This window comes from Camarhynchus parvulus, chromosome 5, assembly GCF_901933205.1.
Source record: "Camarhynchus parvulus chromosome 5, STF_HiC, whole genome shotgun sequence".
In the NCBI taxonomy this organism is placed as follows: Eukaryota; Metazoa; Chordata; class Aves; order Passeriformes; family Thraupidae; genus Camarhynchus; species Camarhynchus parvulus.
In genome coordinates this window covers 28278767-28306593 of record NC_044575.1, presented here as the reverse complement: position 1 = coordinate 28306593, position 27827 = coordinate 28278767, and the positions used below count along the sequence as shown (strand labels likewise).

General features: G+C 43.7%; 1 protein-coding gene across 6 annotated transcripts; it reads left to right on the top strand.

Moving 5' to 3' along the window:
- Positions 1–1557: 1557 nt before the first annotated feature.
- EXD2 (exonuclease 3'-5' domain containing 2) lies at positions 1558–14577 on the top strand. 6 transcript variants are annotated; one of them, XM_030950129.1, is made up of 9 exons: positions 1558–1846; positions 3176–3581; positions 4499–4755; positions 5812–5938; positions 6674–6999; positions 9271–9377; positions 9622–9757; positions 10499–10855; positions 11597–14577. In XM_030950129.1, exons 2-9 carry the CDS (start codon positions 3243–3245, stop codon positions 11811–11813), a joined length of 1866 nt encoding a protein of 621 aa, XP_030805989.1. In that variant the 5' UTR covers positions 1558–1846; positions 3176–3242; the 3' UTR covers positions 11814–14577. The 6 variants fall into 6 exon arrangements, with proteins under 6 accessions (XP_030805989.1, XP_030805987.1, XP_030805991.1 ...); XM_030950127.1 differs by lacking the exon at positions 1558–1846 and adding an exon at positions 1851–1928; XM_030950131.1 differs by lacking the exon at positions 1558–1846 and adding an exon at positions 1901–2017 and having other exon boundaries at positions 10499–10705.
- The last annotated feature ends 13250 nt before the right edge of the window (positions 14578–27827 follow it).

The following is a 27827-nucleotide window of genomic DNA, read 5'->3' as shown; positions in this document are numbered from 1 at the left end:
ACTATCCATCCAAGTGGCAATCCAGGTTTATGCTCGATTCCAATGACCATGCAAAACAAAGCACTATACCTTGAGGGATATGTGTGAAGGGAAGAGAGAGGGAGAGAAACAGGCAGAACATGTCCATCTGACTGTGGGAACTCAGGTACTGCCAGACCCCTCCAGCTTTCTCTCCTGAGCATGCACATGATGCACCTTTCTTCTGAGCACAAGTCATGTGAGAAACTTCAGAGTTGTGCTGGCTCCTGCTTGGTGACCTGCAATTCAGCTGGTCAGCTGTGCCTGGTGCATCGGAGCACAGGGATGGATGGAGAAGCTGAGGCCAGGCTGTGACTGAAAGGGAGATGCAGACCTTCCCTCTAGAGGAGAATGAAGAAGAGATAAGGTGTGAGTTTCTGCAGTGAGATTGCAATGCTTCGTAACTCAGTGAATTAATATAAAAATGGATAAATGTCTCATCACTGTAGAGCAAGACTGAGGCTTTGCAGAAACACTTATGTTTTTGTATTTGTACATTTGAATTTTGAATTTGTACGTTTGTACATTTTGTATTTGCACATTTGAATGTACAAATGCTTTATAGCTTATAGTTACAGAAGCTGTAACTATAAGCTATAAAGTATTTGTACATTCAAAATACAGATGCAAGTCAATGGAAAACAAAACTCTGATCCTACCCCAGCGCCAGTGAGACCTGATACAACCACACCATGCTGGCATAGATCAGGTCATTAGAACAAGTAGCTGCTTAACCTTTATTAGTCTTGTCATCTTATTTCTGATAAGGAGAGGGCCTTATTTGCTCAGAAAAGTGTTCTGGAAATCACCTGTTTTCCTTGTGAGCTATCAGAATGTCTGAGTACCTCATTCCTGAGTTAAGAAAAAAAAGAAGGGGAAAAATAAAGATGAGTTACAGACTGAGAAAAATACTGCTTCTATAGATTTTTGCCAGTGCCAACCATTAGCCTCTTTGTTGCACTCTTTGGACAACAGGTCTGCTAAATACCAAATCTCTGCTAGGGAGATCCTCCTACTGTGATGACTACAAGTGGCAAAGTTAAAACAAAAGAGAATTTGATGCCGTCAAATTGTAAAATTGATTTAGCACAGTATTTTCTGTGGGTTCAGTCTCTACTTCAAATAGATGCAGATTGGTGGAAAGCTAATAGCACAAAATCTGGGAGCTACTGAGAATTGCAAAGGAATTTGAAGAAATTGGGCGCTCAGATCCTCTCATTTGGAATGGAGTTTGGGCTGTAAACTCATTTGCTTTTTAACAGGGATGACCTCAAACCTTGACGATCGTAACTCTGGATACAGCAGCTGCCTGTATTCTCACTGTCCAGGTTTTGTGGTGTTACTCTTCTAACATTCCTATTTCTCCACCCACACGGGGGAACAATAATTTGTCATAATTAAGTGACATGTTCCTCTGTTAATTTCTTAACAGTCTCCATTTGATTTGTTCCCTCTTTATTTTCTTCCAGTTTGCCACTTTTGCGATTTGCTATTTATTTTCCCGGCTGCCTTTGTTCTTTACTTCCCATTCTATCTGGTCCCTCCTGCCCCAGGGGTTTCGCGGTGCTCTGCGTGTGGGTGACTTCACGCCCGCTGCGGCTCGCTCCTCAAGCCCTCCCTAGTCGCAGACAACAAACCGCACTTTTCACTCCAAAAACCAGCTTTAAAACGAGCCGGCTTTTCAGGATTCTTGCCAGCATTTTGCCCGGCTGAAGGCACGCTGGCGCCTGCCAGCCGCCCCGCCACTAGCTGCCGTACAACATGGCGGCGCCCGCCGCCCACTCGCACCTCCGGCACAGAGGAAGCGTCCGCCCCTCTAAGGCTCCCGGTGTGTGTGTGGCGACTGCCCCGCGGGGCGTTCCTGCGGCCGGACGCAGCCGTTCCGCGGGACGCAGGCAGCAGGCGGATCGGTGGGCGCCCGGCGGGGCCGCGGGCGGGCGGCGGGGCCGGGCGCGGGGGAGAGGCTGCTGCGCGCATCCCGGAGAGGCTGCGGCTGCAGGTGCTCCGGTGCGCGGTCCGGTGCGCCCGCGGCCTCCCGTATGCTCGCTCCGGCGTCCGGGCCTCTTCCCGGGGTAGATAACCGCGACCGAACCTGAAGTGGGCAGCGCGTTCCCCCCGCTGCCGAGGGGAGCCGCGGACGCCCCCGCCTGCCCCATCCCGGCGGGCCTGGCAGCGGCCCGGAGGAGCGCTCGGCTGGGATCCCGGGCCCGCCCCCGGGCCTCGGCGCGTCGCTGCCGCCGGGGCTGAGCGGGGGCCGGGGCGTCTTACCGGGGCTTCTCCTGCCCCGGCGGGGGACCCGCACAAGAATCAGAGGCGCCCCCGGTTCCCAGAGGGGGAGTGGTTGTTGGACCGAGGGAGAAGGAGAGGGCTGAGGGCGGGCTCGTTGTCCCTGGTGTTTGCGCTCAGTTTACGGGGTGGCCGTGGACGACCTGTTGCTTCGGGGTGCTCGGGCAGGTGCGCAGGCCGTGCTCAGGGTCCTGGCAGCGGCTGTGCAGCATCGATGCGGGTTTGGGATCGACACCCGAACTTCTTGTGGGGAAGTGAGCGCAAGGACAGCCCTTTAGAAACAACGGGGTGGGTTGGGATGGAGGAGCAGGACTGATTTTAGTTTATTGAAGGAGTACTAAGCTTCTGTGTGATAGAGGGACAGCTAAATAAGATGCTGCTGTTTTAGGGCTTTTCAGTGCCTAAAGACCATTTGACCCTAGTATGGATGTGAATGTAATGGACAAATAAATGTCTGTTATTTACTAATCGTGAACGGACATGCTTATTCTGCAGCAATTTCATTTTGACCTTGTTTAGGTTGATATAGTTACAAACTGAACTAAAAGGTGCTGATAATAACTCGGACTAGGTTATTTTTGGAATAGCAGAGTTTGTGGAAGTTGCACCAGTTTAATTTAGTGGATTCCCTTTAAGGTTTTTAGTGATGTGATCAACAGCAGCGTTCAGTCTCCTCTTCCTGCCCAATCCATCGCTGCAGCAGTCTGTTCCCAGGCCCCCAGTCTATCAAAGTGGGACCCGGAACTTTTTTCTGTCAGGATTACAAGTTATGGCTAGAACCTTGTTGTGATAGCATTGCATGTGTTTAATATCTCTAAACGCATTTTATTAAGCTGTCTTTAATTTCTTCCTCTCTTATTTTTCACTGCAGGCCATGATGAAATCCCACAATGCTGTTTTGAGAGGATGAGGTGAAGAGGGAGAAAGGGCAATAAAAAATGGCCAAGCAAACAGCCGTGACGATAACTTTGGCGACCCTGCTGGGTGTTGCACTGGGGGGCCTGGTTTTGTGGAAAGCGACCCAGCATCGGAAAGGAAAAACACGCTGTAGTAGTCAGCAAGAGGAAGCAGCAGGAAAGTCAGGAGATGAGAAACTCATTAAGGCAGAGGATAAGAAGGTGCTTTCCTTCTTCAGATCTCCCACCTTTTGCTGGATAGAGAGGACCCTTGGTGCAGACATAGTGATAGTTTCAGAGCAGGAGGAGTGGGATCATGCTGAACCATTGCTGAAGAAGGAGCTGGAGAAGTGGCCGGTTCTTGGAATTGATTGTGAATGGGTGAGTGATCAAGAAGTGCCTCTCCTTCCTTTAGATTGCAAATTGCATGGGGAAATCATTGAAGATGGAGCAATTTCTTTGCTTAAATAGATACCACGGTGTTGACTATTGAAACTGTGATTGTCTGTCATGATGGCAGTGAAGCAGATGCTAATTTTGATTCTTCTTACGTTTAAAAATGCTAAGTTTTTCATTCACCGCATGTATTTGTTTCCTGAGTTTCATGATAAATCGACTTTACTAAATATAGTAACAGTTGTATGGCTAAATATAGTATTATGTGTTTTGTGTAATATCTCTTTAAAGGTGATTTACTTGAAGTAGCTTGGGCTTACACTATTTTAAATCTAGCTACATATTTAAGAAACAATATCTTAAGAATGTTAAGTCCAAAAAGGAGGATAATGCTGATACATAGATAAAACTCACTGGGACAACCAGAAAACAAAGTTCCTCTTCTGCTTGTACATTTGCATGTGTGATCGCAAACAGGCTTAAAGTAATTTATAAAGCCGGGCTTTGCCATTGTTTTGACTGGAAATTTATTCACTCCACAGTCATTAGTATAAGCCACAGCTAAACAGTATATTTGCCATACACATTTATATAGTGCGTTGCTTTGTGTTGATGTGGATTCAAAAATGTTTTTGATTTCTTCGACCATCTCAGCTATGAAGGGGAAGGGTGAAAGGGGGAAAGATTGTCATGTGGGAATGTGGCAAGAAGTAGCTTGGTCACAGTAATACTGTGAAAAAGAACACACAGTTTGCCATGAATTTTTAGAGACATGTAACAATACTTTACTGTGTTAACGGATAAGTATTTCCTACTTTCAGTGGCCTTTTTTGCAATTTACTTCAGCTGCAGTATTGCTAATAATACAGTAACCTGGACTCTCATTTTTTACTTCATTACAGGTATCTGTGGAGGGAAAAGCAAATCCTGTATCCCTGTTGCAGATGGCTTCTTCCAGTGGCCTCTGCATTCTTGTTCGGTTGCCCAGGCTTGTTGCCGGCGGCCAGACTCTTCCAAAGACCCTGGTGGACATCATGGCAGATAGTGCTGTGTTGAAAGTTGGGGTAGGATGCTGGGAAGATGCTTGCAAATTGCTTCATGATTATGGTCTTCCAGTCAAAGGGAGCATGGATCTCCGGTATTTAGCCATGAGACAGCGGTAAGTGCCTGAACACAGTCGGTAAGTGCCTGAACACAGTAGTAGGTCTGCTTGAGGCATCATTTGTTGGAAAGTTGGAAGTATATCTTAGGTGATTTGCATAAGCTGAATGATATCAGGCTGGTATGTCTGGAATTCTTAGGGTGGCTTTAGAAAATGGGCATCGATAGCTGCAGCCCAACAGCATGTCATGCTTCTATACTGTGATCTTAATGGAAATGAAATCTTAACGAGGATTTTATTTGCTAATTGTGTCTGTTAGTCTTCTCTCACACACTGATACCTTTGTGGACTTCTCTGTGTACCATGCTTCAGCTTTTAAGAAGTCCAGGCACAGTGATGTAATGCAGTAAGAATGAACACTGTGTCAGCAGATGTTTGAATACACTGCCAAGAAGTGTGAGTTAAATGTGCACAGGGCATGTAAGTGGAACTGTTGAATTTCAAGATTTCTTAAAAATTACTAAATAAACCAGTTCCCATTTTTTTCTTTTAATAACAATTCTTCTATGGAAAGGTTACACTTGTGATGCCATTTTCTTATCTTTCACTCTTCCTGAAACAAGATGTTTTACTTGCAAGTATTCTTCATGTACAATTATATGTGTGCCTGGGTGTGGTGTTAGTGATGTGGGCCATGCGTTTGTTGACCTACTGGTGCCTTTTTAGCACTGAGGATGGACTTGTCTCTAGTGGCCAGGATTCTTCTGAGTCATTCCTGGTTCTTGGGCTTCTCATGAATCCCTGAGACAAGTGGTCCATCACTGTATGATGGACCTCTTTAGTTCAGAGCCAAACACTTCAGCCTTAAATGTTACTGACTCCCAGCCTTGCCTGCTTTGCATATTGTAGACACGAGATAATTACTAAATCTAGAAAGGACATTTTAGTAGAGGGGGGGAGAGGGCCTGTAAAGCTGAGGCAGCTGTGTGCTGTTTGAGTCATGCATCATGTGCATTGTGTTCTCGCACGTTCACTTCAGAGGCCATCTGAATTTGCATGAGTGTATAGTTTCATTTTTAATATATTTGTTTCACTTTCTTTGTTGAATTGAAGGAAGGATCTACTTCACAACTGCCTGAGCCTTAAGTCTTTAGCTGAAAAAGTCCTGAACTTCCCACTTGACAAATCTCCTCATGTGCGTTGCAGCAACTGGGAAGCAGAAGAACTGACACAAGATCAGGTGTGTTCTCCACTTCAACTTACTGTTTTGGGAGGAAAAGTAACCTTCTTAGTTGCAAAAGAGGCTTTACAGCAGGGAGATCTGAGCCTTTTCAAATGATACCTCAAACCCTTATGTGTGACAGAGCCTAAAGTCAATTTCAGACTCACTGCCTGCATTCCCATCCTTTTCCATGAAGATAATTTTCTGCTATTCTCCCTGGATTCTTTACCCTTGTTTTCCTTTAGTAAAGATCTATGAGGCAAGATCCCTTGAAGAAGTGTTTCCAAAACCTCACCTTTTTATTATTTTCTTCAGTCTGTAGCAGTCAGTGCAATATTAGAGAGACCCTGGAAATCTTGGTCACCTTTAGAGCACTGAGTTTTCCCCGACTGCCCAGTTTCTTTAGTCAAGCTGCACATGCCTACAAAAGCAATGACCAGCAGAGGGAGTGACAGGACAAAAAACCATACTGAATACTCTTGGCCAGTGTGCCAAAAGGGAACATTTTATGAAGGTTGGTGGGATGTGAAGATGTCTGACCTAAATATATTTTCAGTCCCTTGCAGTTCCTGGGATCCCAAGGTAGTGGGATGTGGTGTTGTTATGAAAGTGCCATTCAACTGGCAAAACTTCATGTGAACTTCAAAAGGAAATGAATCCAGCTTCTGGTTTTACCGTACCTTGTGCTGAAGACTGATAATGTTGGGAGTATTTGCTGTTTGTCAGTATTTTAATTTCTGTGCTTTTCTGCAGGTTCTCTATGCTGCTAGGGATGCCCAGGTCTCCATGGCTCTGTTCTTCCGTTTGCTGGGATTTACCAGCCTCCCTGCTACATCTGAAGGTGAAAACTCTGTCACTGCTTGGGAGAAAGCCCGGGGTAAATGCCAGGGCTTGGTGGATATCCCATTTAGAGGAAGAAAGAGTGGCAGCACAGGAGAAGAGAAGAGTGGAGAGGGACGTTCCCCTCAGAAAACAAAGAATCGGAAGTCTTGGGTGAATGGCCAGCCCTCCGGCAATCAGCAAATGAGAGATCCACGGAGGCAGAAGCGAAAGCCTCTGGGTGTGGGATATTCTGCAAGGTGAGTGTATGAGCACATCTTTGTTCATTGCATGTGGAAAACCCTGAGTGTTGCCTCATGCTCTAGTCATTAAACAAAGTAGCTCATGTGAGCTAGGAAAGGGAACACAGGACCTAACAGTCATGGGGGTCAGATCCTGTTTCTGTTTTCCTCTAGGTGGTATTGAAAGCAGGGGCAGCACTTAGATCTCTGTTTAGATCATGAGCAAGTTGAGGTGTTGTTTTTAATTTTTACCCTTCCTTCCCCTCTGGAAGCATTAGCCAGAGAGCAGAGTCCTATCAGGAGGCAGTTGGCTTTCTAGGTGTTATTCTTGGGTGTTCAGGGTGTCCTGAGCAGGGCTTGGAGTTGGACTCAATGATCCTGGGGGGTCCCTTCCAACTTGGCATGTTCTATGATTCTGTGATTCTCCAAGGAAAAGGTGGCAACTGCACAGAGCTTGTCCTTTCATCAGGATCTGCCTTGTGGACTGTTGTTTTTCCTTTGCTGTCCCATGTCACCGTGGCCACAGAGATGGCAGGGCTGAAAGCTGAGGTTAGCAGGGGTAAGATATGTTATGTGAGGTGCCAGAGGGCACAGGGAGGAACAGCCTGTGGTAGCAGCAAAGCAGTGCCCTTCTCTGTTGGCCAGAGGCCAAGAGGAAAGAACAGTGCTGCTTTAGCCTTGCAGAGGCAGCTATTGCTGGATTCAGGATTACCATCCTTGCAGGCAATTTTTTGGAGTGAATCCTAAATTCTTATGAGCTTTTGCTAGCAAGAGTTGTTTTTAAATTAAAAACAAGTTGGAAAAGTTGCTTTAAGCTCAGTACAGTGGAAGATGTGGGGTATCTGTATGTTTGCTTTTGTTAGGATACAATCTCATAAAATTTGTCATTGGACATAACTAAAATTACATGTAAATATCATTGGCAAAGAAATAATTTTTTTATATTTTTTCTTCTTTTTAACTTACTGGATTGGCAATGGAGAAATTTTAGTGTAGTCAATAGTATTGATTTCATTAGCAGTGATTAACAGTATTATTAGCAGTATTATGTTTTACAGAGCAAGTCCCTCATATTTCTTTTAAAATTTTTTCGGAGGCTGTGTAATACAAAACAGGAGGACTGCATCTCATGGGAGGAATAAAATTTAAACAAAAATACATTCCAAGATAAATTAAGATCTCCCCATATATGTTTATTTATTTTTTGTTTTTAACTGTGTTTGACTTCATGAGAGATCTGTAGACTTACTGCTTTTTACAGTGTTTACTGCAATGTGGCTCTGGTCTGTAATAACACTGGATGTGGTTTCAAAGGTCCTTTTTCACTCTACCTTTTGGTTTAAGTCTGTTTAGTTTTAATGTTTATTCATTTAGAGTTGGGAAGTACAGAAATTATCATGGTGGCTGAGTTGAGCTGTGGATGCTCAGTGGAAGGAGACAGCCTATGAATCAACCTTTTTAGCTGGTAGAGCTCTGCTGAGAACTAATTTGTACAATCTCGCTGTAGAGAGGAAACTTTTCTGCACTGTATTATGACATCTCTGGCCAGCTCCTCCCAGGTCCTCTCTGAGCTCAGCCTGCTCCATGCTTCAATTTTGTTTGAAGGAGGTTGGCAGAGTAAGGAAATGTTTTCTGCAAAACAGAGCCCTTCCACACACTGCCACAAACTGCCAGAGACTGCTCACACAGGACTTCTTGTCACTGCCACACATTGGGGCCTGTGTTTGAGGGCATCAGCTCAGCTTTGTTGTTCCCCTAAACTCGTGTTCAAGTTCCCAGTGCAGGAGTGGTTTTGGACCATTTCTCTTGGGTGAATAATTGCTATTCACACTAAATTTTAGAAAAGTTTTCAAAAAACACTAAAATCCAGGCTTAGGCAGCCGATTCTTGGAACTGCCTTGCCTGTAAAGTTGATGCTCTCTTTGAGCTTACTCCTAGCTCATCATCCTTTGTGACTTCAATTCTCTTTTGTTTTCTATTTCAATTTTTTTAAATGCTGTCTTCATTGATGGCACCTCTTGAAAATTGGGATTCAAGAGGTACAATTCTGTTGGCAGCAGGAGAGCAAAGATACCTTAGAGTCAGTTGGTGAACCCTGGATAAATTTTCAGATGTACTGCTTCCCTAAGCAGCAGACTGGAGTCTCAGCAGCCTTGAGTTTGTGTTTAGGGGTACTACTGTGATTCAGAGGAAGCTGCCTGAACTGCAGTGTGGCACACAGGCCTATAGAAAGCTCTGGGATTTTTTGCATGCTATTATAGCTGCTGTAATACTGGTCTTGTTTCATAGAAAATCTCCACTGTATGACAACTGCTTCCTGCATGCACCAGATGGACAGCCCCTGTGCACTTGTGATCGCAAGAAGGCTCAGTGGTATTTGGACAAGGGGATTGGAGGTAGGCATACCATTTTCCTGTTGGTATTTGAAATGCTCCTCTCTCTCTCCTTTCTCTCCCCTTTCTCTCTCCTCTCTCTCCCCTCTCTCTCATCTTCCTAACGGAGCATGACTTTTTTGGTATCCTTTCTTATTGGAAGTACTGTTGGGGATTCACTAGGATGACTCTTACATTGTAGCATTGTTATTTTAGCTCTCCAATACAATTTGTCTTGAATATTTTCTCTTTGCCTTTATCCTTTTAGAGCTAGTTAGCACAGACCCTTTTGTTGTGAAGCTGCGTTTTGAGCCTTCAGGACGTCCCGAGTCCCAGGTTGATTACTATCTGACAGTCAAAGAAAACCTCTGTGTCGTGTGTGGCAAGCGAGAATCCTATATCCGGTGAGTTGTTTAGTGGGTAGGAGAAAAATGCATCTTCTAAAACAGGGCTGAGGTCTGCATCAAGTTTGGCATCCAGAAGCTTGGTTAGTGGCCTGAAACATTGTGCATCTTCATGTCCTGGATGGGACACTATTTGAGTGCTCTGCAGTTGTCTGGCTGTGTGAGACACTGAAGAGACCAGCCTTTCCTCTTAGAGAGGCAGGAGATAGTGATCCTAGGAGAGATCAAAGCCTGTGGAACATGTATGTGGTGCAGTTTGAGTGACAGGGGCAGCAGTGTGCTGACACACACTGGGTGGGTGGCATACCCATCTGAAAAGAGCTGTACTATTCCTTCCACTACTTAAACCTTTACTTTTGAAAGGTTTAGGTGAGCCTAAAGCTCATGAGGTCAAAAAGAACAAGATTTTTCTCTTTGTCTTTTTGTCTGCTACTGATTAGTTGAGAAGGATACTTCTCATAGTGCATTACTTGATTTTTAGGTTTGTTTTTTTTTACAGTAGGAATCTTTCATTGAAAGTGATGAATTTTTGGAAAGGAAAAAAGAGAAATGCAGAAAACTTGGTGAGAGAACTACAAATGAAAATAGTAAAAATAATCACTTTCTGTACTACATGTCCTGGTAATCTTTGCTTACCTGGACTTCTAGTTTTAGCTCACTCTTTCTGGGGCAGGAAGAAGAGGAACTGGGTAGCAGCAGCTCCAGCCAAATGCAATGAACTGCCTGTTTTGTCTTCTCTAGGAAGAATGTTGTTCCTCATGAATACCGAAGACACTTCCCCATCCAGATGAAGGACCACAACTCACACGATGTGCTCCTCCTCTGCACATCCTGCCATGCCATCTCCAATTACTATGACAACCACCTGAAGCAGCAGCTGGCCCAGGAGTTTGCGGCTCCCATCGGCTCTGAGGAAGGCGTGCGTCTCCTGGAGGACCCTCTGCGCAGGCAAGTGCGCTCGGGGGCGCGCGCCCTGCTGAACGCAGACAGCCTGCCTGACCCCCGCAGGGCAGAGCTGCTGCAAGGCATCAAGGACTTCTATAACACAGACACAGTCACTCCAGAGATGCTCCAGGCAGCAGCTGATCTGGAAACCAGGTACAGCAAGCCCATGTAGGCTGGGTATAAGGTTTTTAGTTCTTTATATTGCGTTTCTTACTGTTTTTGGTTTTGTTTATACCCATCTCCCCTCAACCCACCATTGGTCTCTGAACTGCAGGTCTTGTTTCTTTCCGTCTTTCTCTTCCTCCTCACCAGTCTTCTGTTCTTGCTCTCCATCTTCTCCAACATTTTTATACTTCTTTTGAAGGACAGATCAGGAAAAGAGTCTGAAGGACAGTCATATCAGAAGTCTTCTTCACTTTCTCAAAGTCCCAAATATCTTTTCTTAACAAGTGTCTAGTCTCTGCTTGAAATGAGTATCTTCTCCTTGTTATGCTCGCTGTTGTTTGTAAAGTGCAGATGTTGTAACTCAGAACTCATCCAGGCAGGGAATTTGGTGACAGGCTCAGCAGTCTGAAGGGTCATATAATTCTTGCTTTGAGAAATTTTCAGTCTCCTGAGGAGCTTGTAATGGACCTTAAGAGCTTTGTTTAGTGTTGCTGTAAAGAAGAACACTTTCTCCATTCAGAGAAACCAGCTTTACAGTGTAACTGTGTTCCAGAAAGCAGTCTGGCATTGAAGCAAAGCTTAAAACTCTCCCTCTTGGTTAGCTTACCCTTTTTCTGTAATTAAACTCTGCAGCTGAAAGTATCTTCAGTGTCTTGCTGTTCACTGGAGACAGATCTGGAGTCTGACAGCGGGCTTGTGCGAAAATAAATTGTGCTTGTGTCCTGGCAGGATCTGCAATGAGAGCTACGTGCCACATGGACTGAAGGTGGTGCAGTGTTGTGCTAAAGGAGGCCTGCGCTCTCTCATGCAGCTGGAAAGACGCTGGCGGCAGCATTTCTTGGACAGCATGAAGCCCAAACACCTCCCAGAGCAATGGTCAGTGGACCATAACCATGTGAAGTTGATCCAAAAGTATGGGGAGGATCTTCAGATCAAGCTGTCATGAAACTAACTTCCTGGACTCTGGATAGTGTCTAATGGACATATGTAACTGAAGATGGAAAGACTATTTTTATTTCTGCATCTCCACTAACACCTGGGGCCTGGGTTTGCAAAAAGGCAGCAGTAGATCTGCCAGATTTGCCAGTTAAAATTTAATTTGGTGGTTTATAGAGTTAAATCTCTGAACTTTTAGGTTGTTTGGAAGTTTAATCCTACTCTGTCTCTTACTAGTTCAGGGCAAGAGTGATATGATAAGGAAACTTGTCTTCTCAAAGTGACTATGAAAAATCATTTTCTTGCTCCCAGGATGTCTGGTGCCTCCAGACCATCTCTCATATAAAGTGAGTTCAGAGAAAAGCAACAAAAGCACAATAGATGAATGTTTCTAGATTTTTCTGACATACATTTGTGCCCTTGGCTTTACCTTGAGGCCAGCAGGAGCAGGGAGGTCATCCTTCCCCTGTACTTGGTGAGGCACTGGTGAGGCACCTTGAGTGCTGTGCCCAGCTCTGGCCCCTCAGTTTAGGAAGGACATTGAGATGCTTGAGTGCGTCCAGAGGAGGGCAAAGAGGCTGGTGAGGGGCTGGGAACACAAGCCCTGTGAGGAATGACTGAGGGAGCTGGGGGTGTTTAGCCTGGAGAAAAGGAGACTCAGAGGTGACCTTATCACTCTACAGCTCCCTGAAAGGTGATTGTAGTCTGGTGGAGGTTGGTCTCTTTCTCCAGGCAGGAACTGACAGAACCAGAGGTCACAGTCCTAAGCTGTGCCAAGGGAAATGTAGGTTGGCTGTTAGGAAAAAGTTTTTTACAGAAAGGGTGATAAAGTATTGGAATAGTTTGCCTGGGGTGGTGGTGGAGTCACCATCCCTGGATATGTTTAAAAAAAGACTGGATGTGGCACTCAGTGCCATGGTCTAGTTGAGGTGTTAGCGCTGGGTTGGATTTGATGATCTTGAAGGTCTCTTCCAACCTAGTGATTTGGTGAGGGTCTTCTTGATAAAAATCTTTCTTTGCTTTCAGTGCAGTTGTATTCATAAGAGTTCTTTCTAGAGAAGACCCCGTACCAGAGAGAGATTTCTTGTATGGAAGAAGCAAAGTAACCTTATTTTTTTGCAGATTCTGAGCTGTCACAGCATTGCAGAATAGGCCTCAGGAAGTTTCCAGATGGCAGATTCCTGATGAGAAGTGACACTCTGGCAGTATGGAAATACCCATGACAAGTCTTTTGTTAAACAGCTTCCAGTAACACAGAGTTTATAAAAAATGTTTTTCCTAATTTTGTTTGTTGTGAGCAGTGTGCTCAGGCGTGCAGGGCTGTTACAGAGACAGGGTGGCATAACTCCTGTGACTGGAGTGTTGGAATGGAAGGATGGAGGCCCTTTAGGAAGAGCAGACACTGGAGGCAAGGAGGAGGTGTCACCTTCTATGTCAGTGATTGGTTGGAGTGCACGGAGCTCCATCCAGAGTGCATGGAGCTCAGCTAGGGATGGATGAGGAGCCTATCAAGAGCTTATGGGTCAGGATTAAAGGGAGGGCAGGGACAGGTGACAGAGGGGATCTGCTACACATAACCCAGCCAGGAAGACTGAGTGGATAAAGCCCTCTATAGATTAGAGCAACCTTGTGTTCACCAGGCCTAGTCTTTATGGGGGACTTCAGCCATCTCATATCTGTTGGAGAGGCAACACAGCAGGGCAATTCAAGAGGTTCCTGGAATGCATTGATTACTTTTCCAGAAAGCCAACTGCATCATGGGCTGCATCAAAAGAGGCATGACCAGCAGGTCAAAGGAGGTGATTCTTCCCCTCTATTCTTCTCTTGTGAGACCACCTGGAGTACTGTGTCCAGCTCTGTGGCCCCCAGCATAATAGAGCAAGTCCAGAGGAGGACTTCAAAGATTATCAGATAGCTGGAGCACCTCTCCTATGACTTTTTACAAGAGTGTGTAGTGATAGAACAAGGGTTAATGGCTTTAAACTGGAAGAGGCTAGGTTTAAATTAGGTATTGGGAAGAAATTCCTTACTGTGAGGGTGGTGAGGCACTGGAACAGCTTGCCAGGAAAACTGTGAATGCCTCATCCCTGGAAGTGTTCAATGCCAGGCTGGATGGAGCTATGAGCAACCTGGTCTAGTGGAGGGTGTCCCAGTCCATGGCAGGGATGTTGGAACTGGATGTTCTTTAGAGTCCCTTCCAACCCAAACCATTCAGTGATTCTTTGAATAGCACTTGGTGAGTACCTTTTCATATCAGACTGAAATAAGTACAGGTGTCTTAAAAGGGATGAGAGGAAACCATTTAAATTAAAGCTTTTAAGAGATCTGACCACACATGGCAAAAAATGGAAAATCTGATTTTCCAAAAAATGGAAAACCTGGATTTAGCATGTGTGGTGGTGAGCAGGTTATACCCTCTTCATGCCTGTTTCTCTGTCTCTAAAATGGGACTAATAATACTTAACTATCTCACAAGGGTGTTGTGAGGCTTAATTAATTAATGTTTTTGTAAAATGCCTTGAAAATATAAGCTAGTGTGTGCTAATTATTGTTGTTTTTTAAGATGTGCTGCTGTCTAACTTCCTTAAATGTTCATGTTTTTTGTCTGGTGCTAGACCTTAGTTAAAGATAACTTTTTAAAAATACACACTCCTTTCTGTACAATCCCTTTTGATGATTTTGATTGCATGAGTGTGCTTCTACTGAATGATGAAGCTATGCTCAACTTTTATATGCCTCTGCAAAGAAATTTCAGTAAAACCCTTATCTTCACACTGCTGTGTATAGTGCAGTTGACCCACATTTTGTATAACATTTGGGCAGAATCCTGGACCTGCTGTGATTGTGACTGAAACTGGCCCTTATCAGATAATTCAAGAAATTTCACAGGCCAGGGGTAAAAACCCTGTTTGTAGCAGAGACTGTTTGAGATAAATAGGAGCCATGGAGAGAAATGGTACATTAATGCCATCCCAGAGGAGCTGCAGTAGCAGCATGAGGAGTCAAAGATTCATGATAAATACTACTTATCACAGACCTGCAAATGAGATAATTTTCATTTTAAGGGCAATTTTTTTCCCTGTACCACTGGCAAGTCTTAACAAAAAAATCATCTAGCCAAATGTGGTATGTCTCTGTGCTCATTCACACAGCTGATTATAATCCCAGCATGACCTTCCTGCCTACAGCAGCAGTTTGGATATAATGTTTTCTCTCCAAAGCATTTTGAGCATGTGTTCAGATAGTGCTATATCCTGTCTCCATCTGATTGGGGTGTTGAGCGCTCTCTGCATGACTCAGAAACTTCTTTTCTGTCATCAGGAGTGCAAGGTGTCCATTTCACCTCTTTGTTCTGCTTTTTTTCTCCCTTTGTTCTGATATAGGAACTCCTGATCAAACTCTTTAATGGAACCGATTGGCTGACCACAGGGTCAGGTCTTTTCTGTTTGTGAGACAAGAAAGTAATGTGGAGACAAGAACTGGACTGCAGATCCTCTATTTTTGAGGAGCCAGTGGTATCACTGAAGAGGGTTTTTTCCAAATTACTTGTTCAGAAACAGAAACTAGCAAGGAGAACTTCCTTCACAAATATTTTCTAAACTAAGATTCTTTGTTGTTTGTAAGATATCCTTAAATTGCATAATTTTAATTCAATCTGAAAGAAGAGGGGAAGCAATATATTTATTATGCAGAAATAGATTGGCTTTATTTTATTATGATTTAAATTTTCTACTAGTCTATAGATAAAACTTCTTTGTATGTCTCTGTTGCTAATTGTTACATTCTATAAAAATTTACTCTTTTACCAGACTTACCACTTTAGAAGTTCTCTTGTTCCTTTCTTGCATGCTTGCTTTTGCTCTTCTTTCCTTTTGTCTTACCCAGTCCTTACAGGTCCACTGTTCCTTACAGTAACACCTGGACCTCATCCTCCGAGTTTCCCTTTCCAGTGCCTTCCCTGATTGGTGTGTCAGAGATCCGCTGTGGCAGAGCCCATGCTGGCACCACTACTGTACTTCTAAGCAGTGGGATAGTGAGCTTGCTCAGGTATGTCTGAATAGTGGGTTCAGGTGCTGTCCTTGGCCCAGTCGTTTTGGTCAGTCATGGCTGCAGGTCTACATGTTCAAATGAAACCTTCAGTTTTTCTCAGGCTGAGCATTCATCTGGGTTGCACCAAGTATTTTACCTTAACTGGGACAGTCCTGCGCTTAACTACACACATCCATTTTATCTGTGCAGGGGGAGAATTGGCAATGCTCTCTGTATGGGCTGGCTTTCACAACATGGGGTTTTTCTTTCTGTTGCTTGTCACTTCACATTTTTAAGTTTGTCCAAAGTATGCTGCCAGGATGGGGGAGAGAAATTTTCCTTTTTACCTGGTGCTTGGTGCCACCTCCTTTGGTTAGCGGGGAGCACACCACATCTGCTGAGATCCCCAAACGTGTCTTGGCTTATGAATTCCCTGCAGAACTTGCTTGCTTCCTTTTTGTTTCATATGTTCTGCTCGTGTGAAACAGATGTTCTGTAAGAATACAACTGGGTATGAATTTCCAGAGACATGCCTCAGGAGTGGGAGAAGCAATGCCCTTGAAACCCTTCCTCCGTGGGCTACAAACTGATTTCTGTCTTACTAAACACTACAGTTTGTGTTTTTTCTTAATTTCTTCAGTAACTTCGACATTATTGCAAGGTGCAGGATTTACCAGCTGGGCATTGTCTGTTGGAAGTGCAGTAGATGTTGCACTTTTGAGCAGACCATACATGGCATGTTAATTATGCTGCTGATGGTCTTGGCATTTGGAGTGCCTTGGTTCTCCTCCTTTGACAGTCGCTAAAGGTCCCAGCTGTCACATCTGTGACTGACAGGACAGAAGACAGCATATCCCTGTGGGCTTGCATTCTCTGTTTGGTATTCAGTTATGGCAGGCATGGGAAGCTCTCTTCCTGTTGCATTTCTGTTGCTCTGGCTCCTTAGGAAGTATCTGAATTCTGCACTGTCTGTAACATGGTTTTGGTAGGAGTTTTTCCATGAAGGCAATGTGGTTGCCTTGAGAAACACCTCACTGCATTGGCCCCGTGCCTGAATGTCTTGGAGGAACTAGGATTCTGTAACAAGGACTCACCTGCCTGTCTGCAGTGTTCTGTATGGATTTAGAGGCACCCCTAGTCTGAACCAGAAAGTCAATTCTCATCACCGCTCCTTGATCTCCTTTTGGGCCCCCACAGTTGTCCAGACCTGTAAGACCACCTTCATTCCCATAGCCACCCATCCCCTTTGATGTTCTTTGGAAGTAGGGGCCATTACAAAGAACTTTCTCTCTCTTCTACTCAGTACCATATCGTTGGTATAAGGACTTTTCCTCACCCTGAGGGGTACATTGTTCTGGAGAAAGGCAGAGGTGGTTTGAGCTAAATGCAAAGAAGATATATCCAGCTTTCCCTGGGACTTATTAAAGGAGCCACAGTGAGCCCTTTTGTATTAGCCCTGCATCAAGGGGGTTTTGTTAAATGCTTTTACAGGTAAAGAGGGTAATGCAAGTGAGCCAACATGGTTAAGCTTAGTAGAGGGAAAAAAAACCCCCAAAAGCCAAATAAACATGCATGGAACATAATTTCCCTTAATCAAAACATATTCCTCTATCACTGTGAGTTCCACCATGAAGAGCAGGCAGCTCTGGCAAGGATTTTCTGTGCCAAGGTTAGTGCTGCATCCTCTCTTGCCACTTAACTGTAATGGAACTTGTTTCTGTCTTGAATTAGCCAGTGTGATGCTACCTGGGGTCTCAGTGGTGTTGGTCGCCAGGAAACAAAGCAAAACCATCTTTCTCTTATTATTTTCCTTTGCAAGCTATTGGATAAGTTCAGCTTTGAGATGGGGGGGAGTAAGGAGAACAGGAAAAAAAGAGGATGGAGGCTTTTACTGTAAAATAGAGATGTCATCTTCAGATAACAAGAAGCCATTTCCTTGTACAGGAAAAATTTTGGTGTCATTTATAGATGATAGGAAATATGGCTTCTATCTTTCTTTTCTTAAAAAAGTGAAAGATTGTGCAAAAAAGAAGGAAAAAAGGAGAAGGCATTTATATATCTTGGTACAAATGTGACAAGCCTGTGAAAAGGGTACTAGGCAGCTGTCAGAAATGCAGGCTTAAGAGAAAAACTGCCTGTCCAAACTCCCTTCACAAAAAACCCTGCTGCTCTAAGAAGCTGCTTCACATTGTATCATGCTCTGTTGGGATCTGAAATCTATCTGTTTCACAGTGATTAACAGCAAGTCCTTTGCAACTGATTGTTCTTTGAAAAATGTCAGACAGTACTTTGTATTAGCTGAGATCTGCCAGTTGCTTTTCCTTTTTCCTGTGTGCCACGACTCTGTCCAGGACTTCTGGCCGTAAATAAAAGCAGAGAGACTGTCTGACTGCTGGGGCGTGTGAAAATATGAGTGGGGCTCCCTTTCAGTGCACTATGAATAAAAAAATCATTATCCCTACTTATCTAGCAAGGGCTATGGAGAGTTCAAATCTGAGCTGTAAGCATGTGTATATAGTTTTAGGTCATATTTTTGCTATTTAGATAATGTTTTCCATATGTTTTCAAAGCTTTATGCTATCTTCTGTCCCCCTCTGGTTCTGCTGTGATATATGAGTAGCAAGACTAGATGTTGTTCAGCTGCATGTCTCAAAGCACTGTAGTGTTTTGAAGACCAGCTCCATTTTACAGATATTTTCTCCAAACTAGAAGTAGAGTCAGTCCAAGCAGTAAAATTGTAACTTAAGAAATCCTTACAGAGCTCTGGAAAACATCAGACTAGACTGCCTGTCTCTTGATAAAATGTTTATGGGGGAGAAAACTGCCTTCAAGTGCATCTTCTGTGCACCATAGGTGATGGTGAATGTTAGATCCTCAAGAATACCCAAATACCCCTTTTTTCCCTGCCTTGCAAATGGGCATTGGGACTCTTAATGTCACTGAGCTCTGGCCACATTGGCTCCATGCCCCAGTTATGCTCCACTGCTTTCAGGGTTTCCAGTGTATAGTGAAATATTGGAGCGTGCAAGGCCTGCTCCAGTTTTGGACGAAGAAGCCAGCAGGTGACGTAGATACAGGTAGATAAACATAAGAACTAAAAAAGGTGGGTTATCTGTATTTCACTCAATTGGAATAATCACCAATTAGAACTAGAAAGACTTCCTGCTATCCACCAACCTCTTGCTGGATGTGTTTCACTGCCAGCTGTGTCCAGTCAGTGAGTTCACAGCAAAATCTTATTCTCATGGTGGGCTGTAGTAGGGACAAGGAAGAGAAATGGCCATAGCTAGTGGGTTGGCACTCAGTTAGTAACCTTGGTTGCCTCTGGCCTGCCTTGCCCTAACCTTGAAGGGAAAGGAGCAGAGGGAAGCCTGAATGGGTTCTTGTCCTCATCACTGCCTCTTTTGCTGAAAACTTGCCACTCTGGAAGGTGAGTTTTGTGCTCTGCAGGGAACGTCAGTGTGGAAATGTGGCTTATGAGCAAAGCCTAGAAGAACTGAGTTTGTCTTGTTTAGGGGAAACAATGGAGGGACAAAGGTAAATAAGAAACATGTTGTGCTGAAGAGGAGGGGGATTTTTGTGGTGTGCTTTCTAGTCTAGCTAGGGCAGGAGGTAATGGACTTAAATGTCAACAAAGGAGATTTGTGCTAGTCATGAAGAAAAGCTTCCTTACAGTATGCGCTGCTTCATGACACAGGTCACATTGCTTTCTTAGCAGCACACTGACTGGCTCCCCAGCTGCAAACCATCTGTGCTGCCCACTGACAGACCTGGAGGTGATAAAAACTAAAATATTTCTGCTAACTCTGTGCATGGACATCCTGCTCCCCTACATGCTATGTGCCCTTCAGTCACCCGCTGCCAAGACAGACACACAGAGCTTCTCTCTGAACTACTTTAATTAATATGTGCCCGCTCTGTATTTTTATAGCTCTTAAAAAGTAGCTGTGAATGGTATCTTGTGTCAGAGGGAGGTTTTATATCACTGCTGTGAAGCTTGCCATGGCTACTGCTGAGGAGGTGACCTTGGCACGTGTTCCCTCCCCTTCGCTCCTCACGCTATGTGTTAACACCACACTTGGCACTTTCAGTCAAACACTTCAAAAAAGGACACAGAAGTCAAATGAGGATTTTTTTTTAATGCAACTTAGTAGCTTTCAAAAAATCCCTGCTTCCTTGAGAAAAATTACAAAAACAGAACTCCAGACCTAAATAAACTTTCTCTTCCAAGTATGTTCTCATTTTTTTTAAATCTCAGAACTTCACTTAGGAAAGACAATGGAGTCAGTAACCTCACCAGCCTTATTTTTCTATAAAATTCCCGAGAGTTTGCTGGGGAGATTTCACCCCCACCTCATGAAGTTAAATGGAACTGCTGCACAAAGAAACAAATTGAACTGGAATCAAGATGGGAAATACATGCCAGTAAAACCAGCATGATTTTCTCACTTGCATCCTGAACAAAGATGAACGGGAAAGCCTGAAAAATACAATCAACATGAAGGGAATTCCAAAAGCCATGGGGTGCTATGTGTTAGGCACACTACAATAAATGTACCCCATATGATCCCTGAGGGCAAGGATAGACATGTAGGAATTGCTGTGCTGGACTGAAGCCAAAGTCTAGTTAGTTCCAGACAGGTTCACTGACCTTACTAATCAGTAGTGTGAGCTTGGTTCTCCCCTGATAGTTTGTTTTTCACACTTCATGTTTTCAGGGTGAAAACTGACTGATAGTTCCTGTGGTAGTTTGAGGACAGCTAGGCAGAATTTTTTTAACAAACCCCCTATCACCAAGACATGGGGCAGTGCCTGCTTTGCTGGGGCTGAGATGTACGGCCAGCAGGATTTAATTTCAGCTTCCCCTCTCTAAACACCCAGCAGTGAGTAGACTCTCAATGAGTTGTCTGTCTGAAAAATGTCAGCTAAAGTGACTGCACTGTTTCTGCCAACATGAATTCCCAAACTGCATTTAGGGTTTGATGAGGGAGGAGAAGGTCCCTGATGATACAATACTGGTTCAGTTTGCTTCAGAAAGGCTCCTGCACAGAGGAACTGTGGGTTAGTTAGCAGAGAGTTTTACAAGGCAGAACTTCAAAGTCTTCATGCAGAGTGAACTTTGAAGTATTCTATGCTCTAGCTGACACTTTGTTTCTTTCAAGAACGGGGAGATGCAGAGAGTAATGGTAAGCATACAGTCTGTGGATGAAATGATGGCGTTCAGGCAGATTTGGTGGTAACAAGCTATTTTGCATGTTTTAACCCCAAAGATTCAGTGCTCTAGGTGTGCTGATTTGGTAAGGAAGAACGGGGCTTCTCCACCCTCCTTCCTGTATTTGTCAGTGGATTGTGGTGATACTGACATAAAAACAGAGGTGTAAAAGAACCATCAAACCCTTCTAAATCTCAAGGCACTGGCTATAGCTCATTTATTGACTTCTGGTCAGTCTAGGGACAAAAAAAAGAATATGCACGGTCTGCCTCAGTTCAGTCCATGGAACGGGACTGAACAGGACAGTGCCAGGTCACTGATTTCAATGTTTTATTACTGAAAGAACTTCATATGAGCCAAAAATGAAATACAGGTTTTGTTATTTATACTGGTGGCTGGTGGTCTAACTATGGATGGAAATTTGGGTGAGCCCCAGCTCATGATGAATGGACAATGACCTAATAGTCTGATGTCATCACAAATAATTTCTGTTGCAGATGATTTAAAACAATTTCAGATTTAGATTAATATGGTGCTAGTTGCACCCCAGATAACAGATGGTCTGTCATTATTTTTCTTCTCCCATGGGACCCCAGATTCACCAAGTTTTTGTAAGGCACTTTATTCTGTTTTATCTGCAGTAAGAGCAATCCACTTTCTGTTCTGCCTCTTCTTCCTTACCATACAACTAATGCTCATGTGCTTTTGTAACTGGACTCCTTCCTCTTTACAGCAGACTTGTTCTGAAGCAGCCAATGCAGTACTGAGTGTGCCTGGGAGAGGAATAGCCTCCTAGATTTTCCTTGCAAACTACAGGACACCTGACTGAGGAATTCCTAGTTTTCTCCAAAATCACTCCTCTGGTGAGCAGTTTCTTTTTGCACCTCCCTCTGAGACTCTGTGAGGCTGGACTTTAATTTCCAGATCCAACTGATATATTTCATTGTGATTCCCATTTGACATTCTCAGCTTTACTGGTTCAGACCTTTGATTTCCCACTTCATTGCATCACAGAGGGCCTTCAACCAGTGATATGTAAGTTTTCTATCTAAGGCTGGTTTTCTGCTAGCAAGCATAAAACATATCTCTTCCTTCACTGTTGTTCACTCTTTCACTTGGATTATTCTAAGTTTTTTTTTTTTTTTTTTTACAAAGAATATGAGGAAGGATAAGGCAGGCAGAGGGAGATGGAAAGACATGGAGCGTGTGTTTCTCCCTGCTTAGGGAGGTTGCAGAAGTTCCTGAGGCTGGAAAGGTATCAAAGCAAACTCATTCTTCAGAGTTTTTTGGGGGCCAAATGTCCCTGTGAATCACATCTGTCCTGTTGAGCTCCTCCCTGTACATGATGATAAAGAGAACCTCGTGCACTCAGCTGCCCCTGGGGCTGCCAAGTAGAGAACAGCTGCCTCCCATCTCTGGAGACACAGGTACAGGGGCTGATGGTGCCCAGCTGAGGCAGGAACAGGGCGTATAAGAGCCCATGGAGTGCTGTGATGGTGGAGTGTGAGCTTGCTCTGTGCTGGAGTTCAGACAAAGCCTTGCCTGGCTGAGCTGGCTGCTTGGAGCAGAAACAAAGCCAGTCAGCGAAGCAGGAAAGACCAGTATGACATGTGTGCATGGTAGCATAACTGTTGGCAGGCTGAGACTGCATGTCCTGTACATGGGGCTTTAAAACTTGGACCTATTGATAGGGTTATTTTTATCTGTATGGATTTTACTGCAATAAAATAACCATTAAGTGTACTTCAGTATGCCATTAAGCAATACAGTTATAATTGTTGCACAGAGACTATGCCATTAAGCAATATGGTTATAATTGTTGCACAGAGCCTTTTTCATCCTCTGTCTGTGGGGAAAGGTATGCTGCAGTGGACACGTTTGTAAAGGAATGAGTTATTTGTTTGCTAGATATGGCACATTTCTTGGACCTTGCTGTGACCTTCAAACAGCAATGGTTAGGCTCACAATGGTTCCTAGCTCCTGGGAGAGATATTTTCCTCGTGTTCAGCCAGCACCAGCGAAAGTGGTATCTGCTGCAAACTTGAGTTAGACTTGAAACAAATCTAAGGGTATGGAAGACATGTGCCTGTATATGCATGTCAGGATGTATCTCTGCATCTGAAAATGCTGCAGTGATGTGCTGAGCATCCCTGCAGACATGCAAGTGTTCAAATCAGAGTACCACTTCCATTCACAGTGGCTTAAGCATTTTCTGCCATTTCTCACTCCTTTTTTTGGCTGCTGTGTTCCACAGTGACAGCTCTTCATTGCCAAACCATACATTCAGGTACTGAAGATAATTACAAGGAAAAATTAGGGGTAATTTTTTAAAGAATAAATTTTTTTACTTCATAATTCCCATCCCCCTTCTATGCCAAAGTGGTGGAGGCCATTTTGTTCAGCACATCTAAAGCATTTACCTTTGGGGGGGATAAAAATATTTGTCCTAAAATGTGAATATTTAAAGAAGTATTTTCTAAAGTCAGGAAAAGAACAGCAGCTCCATTTCTGCAAGAGCTTCAAAAGAATTTAGCAGCATGCTTGTGTAAGTTTAGCAATACCTGGAATGCTGCAAGGCTCAGACTGTGTACCTTATTCTTCAACCAGAAGTGGTGTCAGACTGAGAGAGTTGTCTGTGTGTGTGCCCTGTGAAGCCTTCCAGATTGACATAGCTGTTTGCTGGCCTGATGCAGGTCAGCACTTCTTAATGGTTGCAATTCCACCACAGCTGTCATTTCAATAAATACTTTTGCCATCCTTGATGTCTGCTTCACCCACCTTCCTGGAAGTAAAGATGTTCCAAAAGAACACAGATGGAAATGGTAGAAACTTATAAATGTTTAATATTACATTGATCTGCCTCAACGGTGCTCCTGACATTTCAGGGATACCTGATGTCCTCTGAACTCCAACTTCTTTCCTGGCTTTTTTACAGATTCCAGGTTCCACCTGGAGATGGACTGGATCCCAGTAGGCAGATTATGGCATCAGGCTCACTGAAACAGCACTGCAGTGCCTCAGGAGTTGACTGATCCATGGCTCCTATTTCTGGCCATCCTTCAGCCTGGAGTTTCTCATGCTTAGCGCCAGGGCTGGAATGTTTTGGAAACTTTTCCATTAATTATCCAATCTATTTTCAGTGATAGAGCTTCAAAAATAAACATATTGCTGTGATTTTTAGGAAAGCTAAACATTTCTCATTGCACTCTATTCAAACCCAGTCTGCTGTGCAGGGTGCAAGCTCCTTTTATGGGATGTGTGAGAAACTGGGTTGGATGTTTTTCACAGGTTATTTCCCAGATTGTTGTGTTTTCACATGAAATCCCTCTGTAGTGGAAGACAGGAGTTTCATCATTTTGCCAGATGAGCATTTCAAACTGCTCCTCCTTTGCAGCCAAGAGGACTGTTACAAGCACTAACCTGGGAGCTACACTGAGCTGTAAAATCTTTGAATTTCTATGAGGATTAAATTGCAGTTCAAGTCACAGTCAGGGCTGTGATGGGATGCCAGTAAAGGAGAACAAATTATCCTCAGATCGTAATAAAAAGATTTTTATTGTTAATTAATTCTGAGCACCAGAAAATGTGCTACGTGCTTTACCATGAAGGTGGGAAATAAACCTCTGTCCTAGAAAAGATGCAGCAAGGGAGTGAAGCAAATGACTTGGGGTAAGAAAAGGAGATAAGAAAAGTAGGTAGGAGGGAGAGCAAAAATTTGTATCAGGCTCATAAAATGAGTCAAGTTGATTCTATGTGGATCTTCAAGTTCATAAGTTGTATTCATATGTAATTATTACTACTTAAATATGTATTCTGTTTCTACATTTTTAAAAGGTTATATGAACTTTGAGCATTTTTCTGGGCTGTTGATCACTCCTGCCTGATTCTACCATAACTCCACTCCTCACTAAGGCCCACCTTGTCTTGTGGTGACAGACAGGGGAGTTACCTGGCTTAGAGGGGATTAATGGCACCATCTCCCATCCTGAATCCCAGCCAAACACTCTGAAGGCTTTCCTGGCTCTTAAACACTGTCAAAGCAGATTCGTCTAGCCACTGTTAGCCTTTTAGCAGATTTTTTCTCTTCATACTTGAAGAGCACAAGTGCAACTAACTGTTACTTACAGCTTATTGTGAAGTCTTCTCTATGCTCTCATTTTCCTTTAAAAAACATGCTCATGGAAGTATGTTAAGATTACAGTGACCTTAAAAGCACTTAAGACAATGTTTAATTGTACAATTTAAAGCAACTGAAATCCTGGTTCCCAGTTAACTCTGTACTATTTGCCTTAACTTGGGTCTGAGTTGCTGCCCTCCACCACCTGACTTGTTTACATGCTGGCCAGAAACAAGGGCCCAGAACACATTTGGGTCCTGGTCAGCATATATGACACCCCAGACACCTTCTGTTAAATGCAGAACTAACTGGCATCTACCATCTGTACCTATTCTGACTGGGCATCAGGATAAATTGAGGCACTCCTAGGGGAGTAATTTATCTGACTGGCCTTTTTATGGTGCCTGTGGCAGTAGAGGGCTGGAGACTACTTGAACAGTGTCTAGCTCTAGGCAGGGCATGACCAAGACAAGCTTTTGGACTTTTGGTGCACCTTGTGGTTTCCCAGTAGTGTCTGAGGCCAGGGATGTGGAGGATGATATATGACTGCAATATGGATTTTCAGAAGCCCCCACACACACTCATGCCCTCTGAGCAGTATAAGAAAGCTTTTTCAGACAGGGAGAGTACTCCAGGCAGTGTAGAAATTTGGCCAATGTAGATGAGTCATGAAGGTAACATTTTTCTTTTTCTTTTCAACAGCTGTGTGGTGAAGGATGATGGCACACACTGTCATCTTGGCATTAGAGTATGGGTGAATGTGTCTCAGAGGTTTTATAATGGTAAGATCTGGATCTGGATGAAGAGCATGGTGAGATGTCATGGTCAGACTGTCAGAGATGCCTATCATCCATTATGGGGCAAGAACTTCAGCTCTTTCTGTCCATTGAAACAAATATTTTCCCTTGTCCCTCTTTTTCTTAAATTGAAATCAGGGATGAGCTGTGAGTCCTCTCCCTTCAATTGCTTTCACCCACTCCTACCAACCTCTTCTTGACCTGGCAGCAAACCACTGCCCCTGCTTGGGAAAGATCAGGAGCTTCACCAGGGAGGGTGAGTGTCCAGCCTAGGGGTGGGCCAGAGGAAGGAATCACTGGGTAGCAGCAAGTTCAGAGAAAACCATCCTAAGATGTCTCCTCTCCTTTGCACCCTGCTCTGCCTATGCAGGAGGAGCTCTCTGAAGGGTGATCTATTGTGAGAAATCCCTGAAAAGTCCCTGAACAGGGGGTGCTCTTCCCTAGACGCAGGGTGGAGCTCAGCTCCTGGCTCGCTGTGGGGAGACAGAGCTGCCTCTCTCTGAGCAACTCTTCTCATCCCATCTCATAATCATAACAGTCTACTCTTGTTTCTTTCTGGAGCATGACCTGCTTCAGCCCCTGAACTCTAATGGTAATTTTCCTTAAATGCTCTTAGCTAAACTCTGGATGAATTTACTTAAACAGTTTCAAGAGTCCAGACAGAGCTTATGTTCATATTTCAGATGGCACTTCCTTGCCCAGAGGCCACAAATCTGCCAGACCTGATTTCTCAGATCAGAGTAGTGCTAAGGAAAAACCTTTTGGTGTTCTCCAGATGTTTCATAGAAAGCTCAGCCATGTCTTAAGTCAGATGACTGCAAAAACATGCACTGTGTCTCGCCACAACTATAAAGCAGCCACACTTCATTTTTCTGAAGATAAATCTGGATGATGCTTGTCTTTTCCCCTGCAATAACAATCATCTCAATTTTATCTGGGCAATTTCAAACACCATGTGTGTTCTCCTAGATGATGTGACCTAATCTGTCAGCCAAAAACAAAAGTGGCTTCTCAAGAGCGCCTTTTAATATTCATAGCCTTAGGAGATCTCTTTCCATTGAAGGTGATGCTGGTTAGGGTCTTGGTGTTTGTTAAAAAAAAAAAAAAGTTCTCAAACCCCCCACAAAATTTTCCTTGTCGTTGGTTATATTCCTCCTCTTGTTCTCTATCTTTATTATTCACCAAATACTTAGTTTGTGAAAACCAGCCACCTTATTCCACTGTACAAAGTTTGTCACAAAATAAGAAAAGATTTAACATCTCTATGATGGAATTGAAAAAGAACAAATGTGGTGATAAGATCCCATAATTCTGCTATGGGGTTTGAATAATCTTGATTTGTTTAGTTTATTATATTATGTTTCTCAGATCACGTCTCTTAGGGCATTTATTGAATTAGTTGATGCTTTTGCAATGATCATCACTGAAGTATTTATTATCACTGTTAATATTCATTGTATGTCTACTTGCCAGTCGTGTGGTGTAGAGATCTCCATGCCAGACTGCTTCTGGTATTCTTTTCTCTGATGGGCTGGTGCTAATATCTGCATGCAACATTGCAGCTTACAGTATAGCTATACCTGAACAGAACAATTTATATGGTCAGAGATCCCTGTAGAATATAAGGTTAGAAGTGTGCTGTCTTTTAAAAGAAATATGAGATTCTGGAGCAAAGCTCAGTGGTCAGAGATTAAATCATTGCAAGTTTTGGCTGCAGAAAATGGAACCTTCAGTACCAATAGCTTGGACCTGCAAGCTGGTAATCCTACAGTGAGGTATCTGGGCCCTGGAGATGAAACATTGCTGCATTACTTTCAAAGCATGTGGAAGCTTGGTGATATGTAAGTACATGCTTTTTCTGCTGGAGAT